Genomic DNA, 14,177 nt, shown 5'->3' with positions numbered 1-14,177 from the left:
AAAAAAAACATTTTTAGTGAATTGTTGGCCTTCTGGAAAGTATGTTCATTTACTGTACATGTACTCAATACTTGGTAGGGGCTCCTTTTGATACAGCACTCTGTGAACAGCCAGCTTCTTTGGCAATGAATGTTTGTGGCTTACCCTCCTTGTGAAGGGTGTCAATGATTGTCTTCTGGACAACTGTCAGATCAGCAGTCTTCCCCATGATTGTGTAGCCTAGTGAACCAAACTGAGAGACCATTTTGAAGGCTCAGGAAACCTTTGCAGGTGTTTTGAGTTGATTAGCTGATTGGCATGTCACCATATTCTAATTTGTTGAGATAGTGAATTGGTGGGTTTTTGTTAAATGTGAGCCAAAATCATCACAATTAAAAGAACCAAAGACTTAAACTACTTCAGTCTGTGTGCATTGAATTTATTTAATACACGAGTTTCACAATTTGAGTTGAATTACTGAAATAAATGAACTTTTCCACGACATTCTAATTTATTGAGATGCACCTGTATATAAAATCATATGATTCTGGACACACAACTGAACTTGTGCTCCAGACAAAATGCCAGCCCTCCAAGCTGTGGCCAAATCATCCTCATCTGTACAGTTTGATCCGAACGATCTCACACCTCAGGAATAGAATGATCCATTAGTGACTTTACAATACTGCTGGACATCCTGCAGTAAGAAAAAGAATGTTAAGAACACTTTTGTGAGAGGCAATAAAAGAAGGAAAAATAAGATACTTTTGGTAAAGTTACATGAATAGACTGTTGATTGGCATTGGATTTTGTCCACCCATAGTTTATTTTCCATACCTTTTCATCATGTGTTCAAAAATAACCTCTGGCATCACAGTTACCGTGACAACACCTCCGCTGGAATTAAGGATGTCTGTGATTTGGGAGTCCTAATAAAAGAGATGAAAATACAGTAGCTTAAATTGAAATAAAATCTTTTATGAGTCACCTGCTTGTGCTTTACAGGGCCATATTGCTAATTAAGAGAGAGAGACAGAGCAAAAAGAAAGAAGGAAAACCAACAAATGCAAAATACTGATGTCATTTACCTTCAGTCCAATTATATTCTGACCATTGATCTCACAGATCTGATGATCCGTAAGAAGGCCGTTACGTGCAGCTGAGCTGTCTTTTACTATTGAAGTGATTCGACCCTTTTTAAAAATAAAGCCGAGCTGCCCGTTCATGTCCTTGTGAAGTGTAACAGTTCGTTCCAGTGGCCTGCAAACAGAAATAGTATTTTCAATGCTGATTTGTAATTGCATAATGAATATGCCCATAATAGTATACCAGGCAACATTTGTAATAAAATACATTTGTATTTTCTTTCCTAAAATGAAGACAAAACAAATGTTGCCTGGGGGTCCTTTCCAGGCAAGTATTGCATCCACGCATCCATTCCCATATATGCATTGGTATTTCAAAACCACCTGACACAGAGAGATGGACAGAGTGAACTCAACAGTGTTAATTGGCAGATAAGATTATACAAACACAATATCCAATGATACAGTAGATTCTGTATGTTTAGGTATAGACGAGATCTCACGCTGACTGAGTGAGGGAGTCGGGTTGAAATAGTGTCTTAATGTCAGGTGATTGGAAATAGGTGGTGATGATTAGAATTCTGAAGACTGTGAGTGGTGTGTTGAGGGAAAGAGAGTATGGTGTGGGTGTGACCGTATATCTCTCCACTGGCTGCTCCTGTGGACCAATGTGTCTAAAGTCAGGGCCAGCCCCAGCCACACAGTGCTGGTCTAGTTGGGTGGTTATCTTTGAAGAAGGATAGCAGGGCCGCATCCTGGATGTTGTCCGAGCCATCTAGGAGCACTTCTCTGGGTTGTATCCCTCCCAGTCAACGAGGTAATCAGAGGTGGGTGTGGGAGTGTGTGAAAGTGTGTGAGTGATGGTGCACCAAGGCAGACAAACTGCCATTAACAGCTGTTTCCAAATGTTCTAAGCGGGCACACAAGGTAGATTATGCCTGAGAAAATAATGGCTGTGGATTAATTTGGCTAATTATCCTGGCCTGGGATATTTTTGTGGCAGAAAGAAAAAGTGTCACACCTGCGCAGGGTAAAACATGGGAAGGCAGAGCAAGATGGCTTGCCCTGTCCACCCCACACTTAACTTTTTCCCTTTCAGGATGACATGATGGACTTCACCAAACTGATTCTGTGTCAAATGTATGAAACACATTGTGCTTGTTAACATGTTAAAGGTGGGCTGAGTGTTTGCCAGAAAAATTGATATTAATGGGTGAAAAGCCTGAATAAAAGGTCATGTTTAAGAAATTATTTGATGAGTAGTCAGACACCTTTAAGCAACAAATAAATAATTGAGCTGAATTGAAATTTAGTATACACCACCTAGGCGTGGTATACAGGGGGAAAATGAAAGAAATCAGATGAAATTATAAATTATATTGACTGAAATTGGAATGATATGGGTTCCAGCCCAGTCAATCTACTGGTGGAAAATGGACAGCCCTCAGTCCACATGAATTTAGTCTTCACAGATCACTGCAGTAAGGATCGACTGGGTGATGAGTAAACATGTGCTGTCTCTAACAAAAGCATTTTAAGATCTCCTTTCACAGGTAGTAGTAGTTCTTCTGATATCAAGGATGGTTTACTCCGCTAATCTGGACTGTCCGAGTGACAGAGCGAGATACATGGCTTCGGTGTTCCCTTAACGTTGTTGAAAGGAGGAACATCCTGAGTTCACACCAGGTGTGCCTCTAACCCTGGCAGGGGCAGAAGAGTCCCCTAGGGGGACCAATGAGGATAATGAGCAAACTCAACTGGTGGCTTAAAAGCCCACTGTTTGCTCCAACTGATAAAGAGCCTGCCGGAATCAAGGAAAGACTGAGGAGCAACTCAATGTTTAGCAGAAAAAGGAAAATGCGAGAGAGACTGATTAAATCATCCTGATCCTGACCTCATTCTGATACAGCATGGAATGAAGAGATTACGATGTGGTTTAGATTTATCAAAAGATTTGTTTTGTCTATTTGTATGACATTACTGATCATGTTGTTTTAGCTGACTCGAGTTACTGCATAGGTCTATAGTAGTGATATAGACTTTAAAAGATAATTTGTTCGATTATCTTGACTCTTACACGGGATACATTACTATCACAGTCTAAAATTAAAAGGGTAGCACAAATTAGATGAGATGAAAAAATTGGACCACATCTAAGGCCTCCTGACATTAAAAGCCTGATAGCAGTAGTAAGTCCTCAACACAGCAGAAGTCCAGGTGACATTAGGGGTTAGTTTTTAGAAGGTAAATGTTTGATAAAGGTTGATTGATGCTGATTGATAAAGGCTTACTGAATATGTCTATGCTTAGTAATTAGGCAAGGGAAGTAGCGAATACTCAGAATGATTTTTGTCTTGGTTCACAATTTGGTAAAATATGCTTGTAAGTGCCTTGATGACTAGAACTGTTAAATGTGCTGAGTTTAAGGTGGAATTAGAAAAATGTTGATTGAATGTTAAGAGAAGGGGAATTGGGCAGAGAGCCTTTATGGTGTTTATTATATAAACAAATGGGGGAACTGTTAGATTATATCACGCTCTCTGCCAGAATATTTTTGTGAGTTTGCCTGTCTGTGCTCTCTCTCTTACCCTCCCTTTCTCTCCCCTTGTGCTTTTCCCTCCTTCCTTCTGTGCTCTCTCTACTCTTGGTAGCCTTACCTCTCTTTATCTCACACGCATGCGCATATGATACTTAGGGTTCAAATGGTGGGGGCCCTCTTCAGAACCAGGTTACTGGGTTTAGTCTGTCCTTTGTTGAAGGTTGAAGTGTCCCTCTGCCGGAAGCATTACCGCCGCTCCCTGTACGCAGAGTACGCAGTTTGCGTAGGGCACCAAATCCCAGGGGGGCACAATCCCAGTTGCTCAAAAAAAAAAAAAATTAAATCTGCTACGAACTTCATTTCTCTTCGTCACAGACACAATTTATTCTCCCCGTCTTCTTGCTGCATCATCCTCTCATTTTTTGCCGTGTCGGTATAGTCTCACAAAGTTGTAATTATAATTATAGCATCACAGGCAGCTATAGATTAAAAGGTGAACTCGCTGCTCAAAGTTTAAAACTTTAAAATTCACAAACGACTGGCGTCTTCATGTGTAACGTTGTGCCTATTGTGTTCATGTGAATATCCCACTAACAAATTAAATGTGGCTCTGCTCACATTTTAAAGAAATTGAGCGCGAAGGAAATCAATCCCACAATGCAATGCCTTTACAGCCTGATACTGTATTACGAATTTTGCGTGCTGAAAACAGAAAAATGCTGTACATTTACAGCCATTCTGTTAAATATACAGTTTGATACTGTTTTATGAAAATACAGTACAATACTGTTAGAAATTACCTTTAAATTTACAGTAAAGTTTTTGCCCCTGCACATGATGAGCTCTTGGAAGTTATGGATCGCGCCACGGCGAGGCTTGGCTTGCCATGGAAGCGGACTAAGGAAGTGACGTCGCAAGGTCGTCTCGATAAATGTTATCTTTCTGGCCATAGCCTCCAGCTCAGGTGAGCCTTCTTTTCCTTCCTGATCTCCATGCTGAGATCGAGAAGGAATGGAAGAGGCGATGCGCGAAAACGGCTATGAGAGGATGCCCCCTATAGAGAGACGCTGGCCAGCTATCTCTCTATGGGTGAGACATCTTCTCTCAAAACTTTCTCCTTGCCATCCAAGCCCCTTCAGATTACATCTCGCTTGAATGGCAGGGTATACGCAGCAGCAGGTCAGGCTGTCGCTTCGTTGCACACGTTGGCGGCGCTCCAGGCATACCAGGCTGACCTGCTGAAGGACCTGGATAAAGGCGGGGGCCTTTCTTCTGATGAGATGGCTGAGTTGCGCCGCACCACGGATCTTGCTCTCCGTGCTACTAAGCAGGCTGCCTCTGCCATGGGCAGATCTATGGCGGCGATGGTGGTAGTTACGGAGAGGCATCTGTGGGTAAACCTGGCAGACATCGGGAAGAAAGAGAGGGGCTTTCTTCTCGATGCCCCGGTTTCGCCCTCTGAACTTTTTTGTACCTCCGTTGAGACGGTGGTCGAGAAGTTCAGGGAGGCGAAGGCGCGCTCAGCGGCCTTCAAATCCTTCATTTCACGAAGATCCAGGTCTGAGCCCGAACAACCCAGGGGTCCTGGCCCATCTAGGTTTGAGGATCAAAGATGAGCACAGAAGGCTAGTGTCGCGACTCGTGCTCCTCCCCCAGGACGCAGTTCGAAGTTCCCATGAAAGGTAACGTCTCAGGTTACGTATGTAACCATGGTTCCCGGAGTAGGGAACGAGACACTGCGTCCTCTAGGTTTCTTGCCTTGCTGCGGATGCAAGCTTCAGACGAAGATGTGGATGATGTGTTCTCCCGGTGCCTATTTATATTATAGTCGCACCGGTAGTGACTTCATGGCTGTTGCTGGCCAACGTGTTGTTGGTGTTTTTTCAATGTATGCTTCAGACGGGTCACAACGAGGCGTTCCCCATAGCGACCCTTAGAGGACACAGTGTCTCGTTCCCTACTCAGGGAACCATGGTTACATACGTAACCTGAGACGTTTCATTGTATAACACTGTTAAAATACATAAAGTAATACAAAATAAACAATTCACATTATTACAAATGTAAGGGTACATCACAACCCTTACCGAAATTAACCATGATTTTTTTTTTTTGCGAGATTTCTGAATGCTTGAGACCATAAAATCAATCAGACAATGGTATTAATAAAATCATAGCCATAGGTAACCGTCTAGAGCTACAATTGTAATTTTTGAATTACAATTTATTTACTTATATGATGTTCTCCGCGAACATCGTTCTAAGCTCAGGGCTGCTGAAACTGTGTGGTGTAAATCCAAAAATCCTACTGACCTTAATGTGTATCAGTCACTCCTCTCTTCCTTCTCTGCTATTGTCTCCACTGCTAAAAGGGCATACTACCATAACAAAATTAACAATTCGTCTAACTCTCGCATGCTCTTTAAAACATTTTCCTCGCTCCTTTGTCCTCCTCCTCCCCCTCTTGCATCAACTCTAATACACATACACTCATTCACATCCTTCTCTTCACTCTCTGAGGCAGAAGTCTCCAAACTCATCCTTTCTAATCATCCTACTACTTGTCCGCTTGATCCTATTCCATCTCATCTCCTTCAAGCCATTTCTCCTGTAGCTGTACCTGCATTCACTAACATCATTAACATATCCCATTTTGATTGCTTCCATTGTCCTCATTCGTAAGTCGCTTTGGATAAAAGCATGTGTTAAATGACTAAATGTAAATGTACTTTTATATTTGATTAATGTTCTATTTTGACCCCTTATAGTACGTGACCCCTTATGTTTTTTTTTTTTTTGAGGGAGGGGGCACAACAATACTATTCTGCTTAGGGCACCCATTTGGCCAGCAGCAGAAGTATTCCTTATATGTCCAGATCCTATATTTATCTTACATAACACATATTTTTGGCTCATATACAACACAGATGTAATCCATCTCTCATTGGATGAATCACTGCACCACCCCTTACGATGTGAATATATAATCTGTTAAAGTAATAATAAACTTTGAAGAAGTTTGTGAACAGACAATTGGCTTCATGTTCATAATTCTTTCCATGGGCCAATGCAAGGACTGAGAATAGTTGGACGGCATCGAAAGATAAAGAGCTAAGATATTCTTAACACCTATGCTATGGGAAACTATTTTTTAACCATGGGGTACACATTCTATTATAAAAGGACGGACACGATGGAGATTACTGAACAACAAAATTGGACATCTAGTGAAATGAGTTAATGCGTTTCTGCTATGATTTATAATTCACAAGTCTACTTACCATATGTAGTCCGGGGTGCTATGCAACAGTTTGTGTTGTGCGAGAGTCAATGTAATGGAAAGGGTGACCTCTGGTGGTGAATAAACGGAAGTCCATGGACCGAATTCGTGACACATAGGTTGTAATAGGTTGTAATCTAAAGCGTTACCGAAACTTTCAGTGCATGTGATTTGTGTGTGTGTGTGTGTGTGTGTGTGTGTGTGCGCGCAAGTACCGCACCGAGTTGTTTTTCATTGCCTATTTTGCTTAAAGGTGACCTATTATACAAATCACTTTTATAAGGTGTTTGAACACAGTTGCGTGGCCGCAGTGTGTGAAAACAACCAGCCTATAATAGTAAAAATCCACAGACTATTTTTTTTATAATCCCAATAAATCATAAACAGTCTCTCCAAACGAGTGGTTCCAGATTTCTCCCTATATACACGTCATACTAGGAAAAAGTCTCGCCCATTTGTGATGATATCTGCCCTATTAGCATAGACACAGCCCTGAGTGAGAAGAAGCAGTCTGCCATTACTGTTTTCTTTCTCTAGCTGCTGGAGATACAATGTCAGCACCAAAGAGGCATTACAAGTGTTGTGTTTCGGGATGCACCAACGAACATAGGAGTCTCCATAGACCGCTGAGAACATGGTTGTTACATTTCATTTTCGAAGGAAATGTCCCAGAAAAAGATGGAAAAGTCCTATATGTTTGAGCTAAACATTTTACGCTGGACTGCCTCACAAACAAGGGTCAGTTCAGCACTGGAGTTGTGCAAAGACTGCTTCTGAAAGAAGGATCGATACCAACACTTCGTGCGTGAACAGCAGCTTCAGACAAAGTAAGCATTACGTGTCATATTTTGTTTTCCAAAAGAGCTTCTTGGCACTCTGTTGCTAAAGCTACCATTGTCTCTACCTGTTTTCACTGATGCTGCCTTCACGTGCTACCAGAATGATCGTAAATAGCAATGTGGTAGTTAAAAATTGCATATGAAAGCAATGTGAAGTCGACTGTTTGAATCTGTCGAGCTCATTATGTGATAGCACGCGAAGGCACTATGAGACCAGCTATGTCGTTAAAAGAATCAACACGTCACTTCCTGTTTGTTGCTGCCGTGTGTTTTGAGTTTGAGCTCCGTCAAGTTAATTCTTTATCATCTATTTTTTTATCTTAAAATCAATTTTATACACCATCTTTTTCGTTTCTATAATGTGTGAATATATCCCCTATCGTTTTCTACAACAAAAACAATCAGAGCGCCTTATCACTAGTTTTATTTTGATTTCCCGAGATTTCCCGCTATTAGCTTATAGCCCGTTAGCATCGCCAGCATGGTTGTTCTGCACAGATACCCGCGATCCTGAAGGGCGTCGAGAGCCCCAGAGAGGTCGTTCTCCACGCAGGGGTTAACGACACCAAGCTGCTGCAGATGGAGACACTGAAGAGGGACTTCAGGAGCCTGATCGAGACGGTGCGCAGCACATCGCCCGCAACGACGATCATCGTGTCAGGTCCGCTTCCCACGTATCGAGGACACGAAAGGTTCAGTAGACTTTTTGCTTTAAATGAATGGTTATTGGCATGGTGTAAAGAACAAAAACTGCCAAAATAAATTAACAAAAACCATTTTTAAAGTTTGGGCTCCTAAACATTAGATCACTCTCACCCAAAGCAGTTATTGTAAATGAAATTATCACAGATAATAGTTTTGATGTACCCTGCTTGACTGAAACCTGACTAAAACCAAATTATTATAATGGTCTAAATGAGTCTACTCCACCAAGCTACTGTTATAAGCATGAGCCCCGTCAGACTGGTCGTGGCAGTGGTGTTGCATCAATATATAGTGATATTCTCAATGTTACTCAGAAAACAGGATAATATCTGATCAAATGTGCATTATTATTCTGTAGCTTGGGTTAACAAATCAATTTGGAACAGCAGCTATGCTAATTATGTCTCTATTTGTTTCTCTGTTTTTGCCTAACTAGGATTTACACAAGCTTCAGTCTGGATCCAGAACACCTGAGAAGAGATGATGCCAACCCCTCAGAGGACCTCAGATGATGCCAACCCTGAAACAACATACAGAACTACCAAACTTTGCTATAAGTTTGATTACATCATATAATAATTGCTGTTAATAGTGTTTATCGTCTGTTTGATTACATCTTTAATTGATTTTTCCGTACATTTGTGCCATATGTACATAAACTGACAGTCACCACTGATAAGCTACTACTAAATATTGTAGAAACTTAATTTTCTGTAAAGTTGCTTTGCAACGATTTGTATCGTAAAAAGCACTATACAAATAAACTTGAATTGAATTTTTATCGCGCCATACTCCCCGTCTGTGTAATTTATAAACGCGCATTTACTATGCACAGTACAGTCAGATTGCGTGATATTGTCCTGTTTTGTTGTTGCCGGTATGCCGGAGCATGAGCTCTTGAACCTCCGCCCTCTTCTGAAAAGGGAGGCGGGAGCACCAGCTCATTTGTATTTAAAGAGACAAACACAAAAACGGCATGTTTTGGCTCCAATTGACAAAAGTGCCAATTTCAACAAGATATAAAAATTTATCTGGGGAGTATTTTGAGCTAAAATTTCACATACACACTCTGGGGACATCAGAGACTTATTTTACATCTTGCAAAAAGGGGCATAATAGGTCACCTTTTAATACCTTTTATTTTCTCATTCATGCATTTTTCTTTATCAATCTAATGTATCAATAACTTTAAGTTATTGATAACTTCAAGTACTGCTCTGCCTAAATATAGTTTTACATATCTAAGTGACCAACACCAGAGAACACACGACTTCTCCCCTGCTGGTAGTTGGGCTGTCAGAGCCATAGCCTGCAGTACTTTCACGTATCGTGTAGCAGTGCTTGGTGTACACTCACTGACCTGAGCTTGAATTCCGACTCAAGGTCTTTTCTCATTCTCCTCTCTCCTGTTACTTCCTGTTGCTAAAATTCGGGCCTTGTCCAAAAAATTAATTGGCTTATACAATGACAAATTAAAAAAAAAACTTTTGGCAACTCTTTTTATGAATGTCTCTGATAGCCATATTTTTTAGTATCAACAATGGTTTACATCAGTAGTTTGCACTGCTGTACAGTTGTAAGGCTAAAACGGCATACGCACACCCTCCTGTGTCTGATCTCTTCATGAATAATTCATGACAACCCGATCCTCATAAATGAAACATCATTGAGCAGAGTCATTTGAACATGCAGAGTAACATCATTGTGCAGACTGCAGAATATTTCAAACCTGCACAAATGCTCTATGTCATCTGTGTGTGTGTGTACCTGTCTCGCACAGCCAAAGTGATCTTCTCTGGGATGGCATTCTTAAGCTCCTTATGTGCATTATCACTACTCCAGCCAGCACATGATTTGCCATTGATCTGCAGAATCTGATCACCAAAGCCCTGCCAGTGCTGCAGGAGTGTTAGCCTGCACTAATTGCACAAACACGCCCTGAAACACACATTTGGAAATGTTAATCAGAGATTACCATTATACTATTGGGGTGTAATGCTATGATGTGAATGTGGATGTCATTAATTAAAACATAGAATACTGATACACAGAATACACAGGATTAATTAAAACCTAAAATATCTCAATGTTTTAGATATTTTTCACCTAAAAAGTGCAGACTATTGCCATGTTGCAATAGATTCTCTCTTGTTGGACCACCGCTGTTTTTATCTTAATCTAGATTAATAAATTACATTAATTGAAATGTAAAAATTAAATTATTCATATCATTAAAGAAATACATTATCTATGACTTTGAGGCGGAGGCCAATCTTCCCATCCATGTCTTTGCAGAGCACCACCTCCCGTACACCCTTTCGAATCTCTGCCCTCTTCACCCCCAGGTCACTTCCTGTTATGGGGGCTGCCACCCAGCTCATTCTGGGTATGCAGACACTAAGAGCCTAAAAAGCATTGGGGAATATATTATTACTATACTGCAAAAATTATTTTGTCAAATTACCCAAAATATACTTCATGCGGTAACATCTCAATTAATTGGTTTTATTCAAGACAAATTTTATTATTTAAAGTGACTGCAATCAAGCTGACATTAAGTTATACAAACGAAGGTAATTTTCAAAGATAAAGGTAAAAACAGCTTCTTAAGGGTGTAGTATGTAAAATTGACAACTAGCGGTTGAAATGGGTACTGCAGTCAAAAATTCTAAATATTGGGGAGAGTCGTTTGTCCCACTTCCTCCACTTCAGACCTGATACTCACGCAGGTTGCCAGATTAGGACACGCAAGAGGAATGAGCGCAACTGACAATGGAAGGCAACAAGTCTTACACGCAAACAAGTCTGCGTTTTAATATTCCTCTGGTTATAGAGCTTTTTATATGAATGCCAAGGCTTTTTAGGTCAGGTAGAATCTGCGATCTCTGACCCAGTTCGTTTCCTGTTGCTTGTTTCCTTGTTCACAGATCATGTTCACCTGAATCTAGTTTCGTTCCTTGTTTTCTTTTGTGAATATACGCCCTCTGTTTCATTCAGATTTTTGATTTTTTAATTACTCACCCTCATGTCGTTCCAAACCCGTAAGACCTTTGTTCATCTGCAAAACACAAATTAAGGTATTTTTTATGAAATCCGAGAGCTTTCTGACCCTGCATAGACAGCAACGCAACGGACATATTCAAGGCCAAGAAAGGTAAAAAAAAGGACAGTTAAAATGGTCCATGTGACATCAGTGGTTCAACTGTAATGTTATGAAGCTACGAGAACACTTTTTGGGCGCAAAGAAAACAAAATGAATGACTTTATTCAACAATTTCTTCTCTTCAGTGTCAGTCTTCGCCGCATGTTCAGAAGAGTACCACGACGCAAGCGTGTGGTGCTGCTGACACAGGAGCCGGCATTCTGACGTAGAACCCAGATGCGCTATGCTGTGTAAACATACTTGGCAATAAAGCTCTTTCTGATTCTGATTCTGATTCTTCTCAGCCGTGGTGGTCTGGCTTTGCTGTGGTGTTCTGGTCCACTGGTGCCTAGGGGCGATTCTAGGATTTTCATTTTAATAATAATAATAATAATAATACTGTGTCTAGACCTATGTCCAGTTTAACTATGCAGAGTTTGCATTTCTAGTACAACCCTCTTTCCTTAGCTCAAGTATGCAAACCTCTTTGCCACATGCACTGGAATATGTATTACATTTAAAGTTACATTTTCAAATGAAAATTGCAACATGATTGTTTTATAAAGTATGTGTTCATATGTGCTTCATTTTCACTGGAGGAAACAGCTGTGCTGTGAAGAGGGGTGAACGCAGGGAAAACTTTACAGTAGATGTGGAACCAATTGCTTCCCATGATATATTTTAAACAGTATTTATGACAAAGAACTGCGCAGATGCAGATATTATAACAATCTATCAATAAACACAGACACAGTCCTCTGTTTTTTGCTCTGCGTCGTCGTGGTCTGCGGATTGAAAAAGAACGCGCTGAAAAACGGGGAGGGGCCGATCGAAGTCTGCCGCCTTTTTCATATGAATTTTAAAGGGGACTGAGGCGATCACGAATTCGTGTACAGTTTATGGTGCTAATCGCAACATTTTAGGGGGGCTGAGTAGTCATATAGCTATAGCCCCCCTAAAAATCGCCTAGCGACGCCCATGCTGGTGCCCTGGTGGTCTCCTGCTCTACAGTGGTGGTATTCTGCTCCCCTGGCACCCTTGTGGTCTCCCTTTTCTCCATTATCCCAGAGCGCAGGCCCACTTTCACCTCATAATCCTGGCCAGTCATTCTGTCATCCATCAGATGAAAATTTGGTTCTTGTTTTGTTGTCCTTTGGTGTGACAGGAGCCATTCCTTAGGTGGGGGGCTATATTACTTATATGCTGCATATAAGCCCTTGTCTTTACCTTGTTAATGTGTCAGGTCTTGTTCTTACATGAATGTTACGTTTTGGCTCAGTTTCGTTTTATATGTTTCCTGGTTCCAGTGTTTTGTGTACTTTTGTTATTTTTACAACATTAAAGAATATACAACTGGATCATGCTCTCTTCATGTTTCTGAGTTCACCAAATGTTGTAACATTTAAAAATGTATGTTTGTGTGTTGGAGAGTGTAGGGTATTGGTGTATTTTGTTCAAATTCAGTATGTCACTGCATTAGAGTTTCCATGGTTTCCCACAAGCTTAGCACACACTTTACATCTACTCATCCCCATATCACCCAAAACACACTCACTCATTTGCATATTGCCCAGTTATGAATTGGGAGATGAAGGCTGAGGGAGAAAAAAAGAATTTTTGAGCAAGTGTTTCATATCCTTTTTTTTTACATTAGCGTCTGGGCTAAAGAGACATCAATTAATTTCTGAGAATGTTATGTGTCTCGACTATATTTTCACATTTTTCACAGGAATGTGTGGTGGAGTGTAAGGAGCATCTGAATGCAGGCAGCTCTTGGAGTTTGTGCAAAAGTTTTATTCAGAATGCTGATAACACTCCTGAGGGTAACCGAGCATCCACAGCAACCGAACACTTGAACACCCAACAGCACCCAGTAGACAAAATATATGGTGGCTTCATTAAAGCGGTATGGGAGTTTTATGAAGCTTTATGGAGGATTCATGAAGAAAACTGCAGAGCTATATGGGCTGGAGCCAGAGGACGTTGGACCAGGGCAGAATAATCCTGACTAATCATGATGTTGAAATGCTGACCAATCAAGTTGAGGCTGATGGCGGGAGGGAGGGCTCTGACAGACATCCATGATTCAAAGGGAGGAGCACAGGGTGTAAAGGGTATGGCAAAACGTTATGGGGGCTTTATGAAGAGGGGACAGTTTTATGACTTGGATAATGAGGTTAAGGCACTACAAAAACGATATGGGGGCTTCATGAGGTGTGTAGGTCGACCGCAGTGGTGGCAGGAGTCTAAACGCTATGGAGGCTTCTTAAAACGCTCCCAAAAGGAAGATGAAGATGAAAATTAATCAGAAATAGAAAAGAGGTATGGTGGATTCATGGGATATTAAGATGGTCTTTTCTGCTGTGCCCTAGTCCACTTCCTCTCTAGCCCCTTAGACACCACCTGAGAACCGACAAAGGAAACATGCTTTAAAACCCTCATGTGGTGTTCGGGTCCTTTTTGCTCTGAAAAAAAATTATTTTTCCCGAAAATACTAGTTAATGTTATCGCATTGGACTGAAATTTTGTGACTTTGTTCACAAAGGGTATAACTACATCTAAAAAAATTTTTGATAATTTTCATACTTTTCTGGGTGAGATTTTTCAC

At 40.9% G+C, this 14,177-nt stretch overlaps 1 protein-coding gene and 1 pseudogene across 1 annotated transcript; one reads left to right on the top strand and one right to left on the bottom strand.

Annotated features, from left to right (window-relative positions):
* Positions 1-516: 516 nt before the first annotated feature.
* On the bottom strand, positions 517-11,359 carry LOC107660837 (syntenin-1-like). The gene is given in 7 exon segments (XM_016450257.1): positions 517-676; positions 817-908; positions 1,068-1,239; positions 10,195-10,314; positions 10,316-10,365; positions 10,671-10,832; positions 11,318-11,359. Coding segments are annotated over 7 exon segments (693 nt in total). The 3' UTR covers positions 517-621.
* A 372-nt stretch (positions 11,360-11,731) lies between these two features.
* LOC107660836 (proenkephalin-A-B-like) lies at positions 11,732-13,916 on the top strand (annotated as a pseudogene).
* The last annotated feature ends 261 nt before the right edge of the window (positions 13,917-14,177 follow it).

The sequence above is a fragment of the Sinocyclocheilus anshuiensis genome, unplaced genomic scaffold (genome assembly GCF_001515605.1).
Source record: "Sinocyclocheilus anshuiensis isolate Anshui unplaced genomic scaffold, SAMN03320099.WGS_v1.1 scaffold3152, whole genome shotgun sequence".
Taxonomy (NCBI): Eukaryota; Metazoa; Chordata; class Actinopteri; order Cypriniformes; family Cyprinidae; genus Sinocyclocheilus; species Sinocyclocheilus anshuiensis.
Note: the sequence above shows the minus strand (reverse complement) of the source record. Positions and strands in the feature narration are given on the sequence as shown.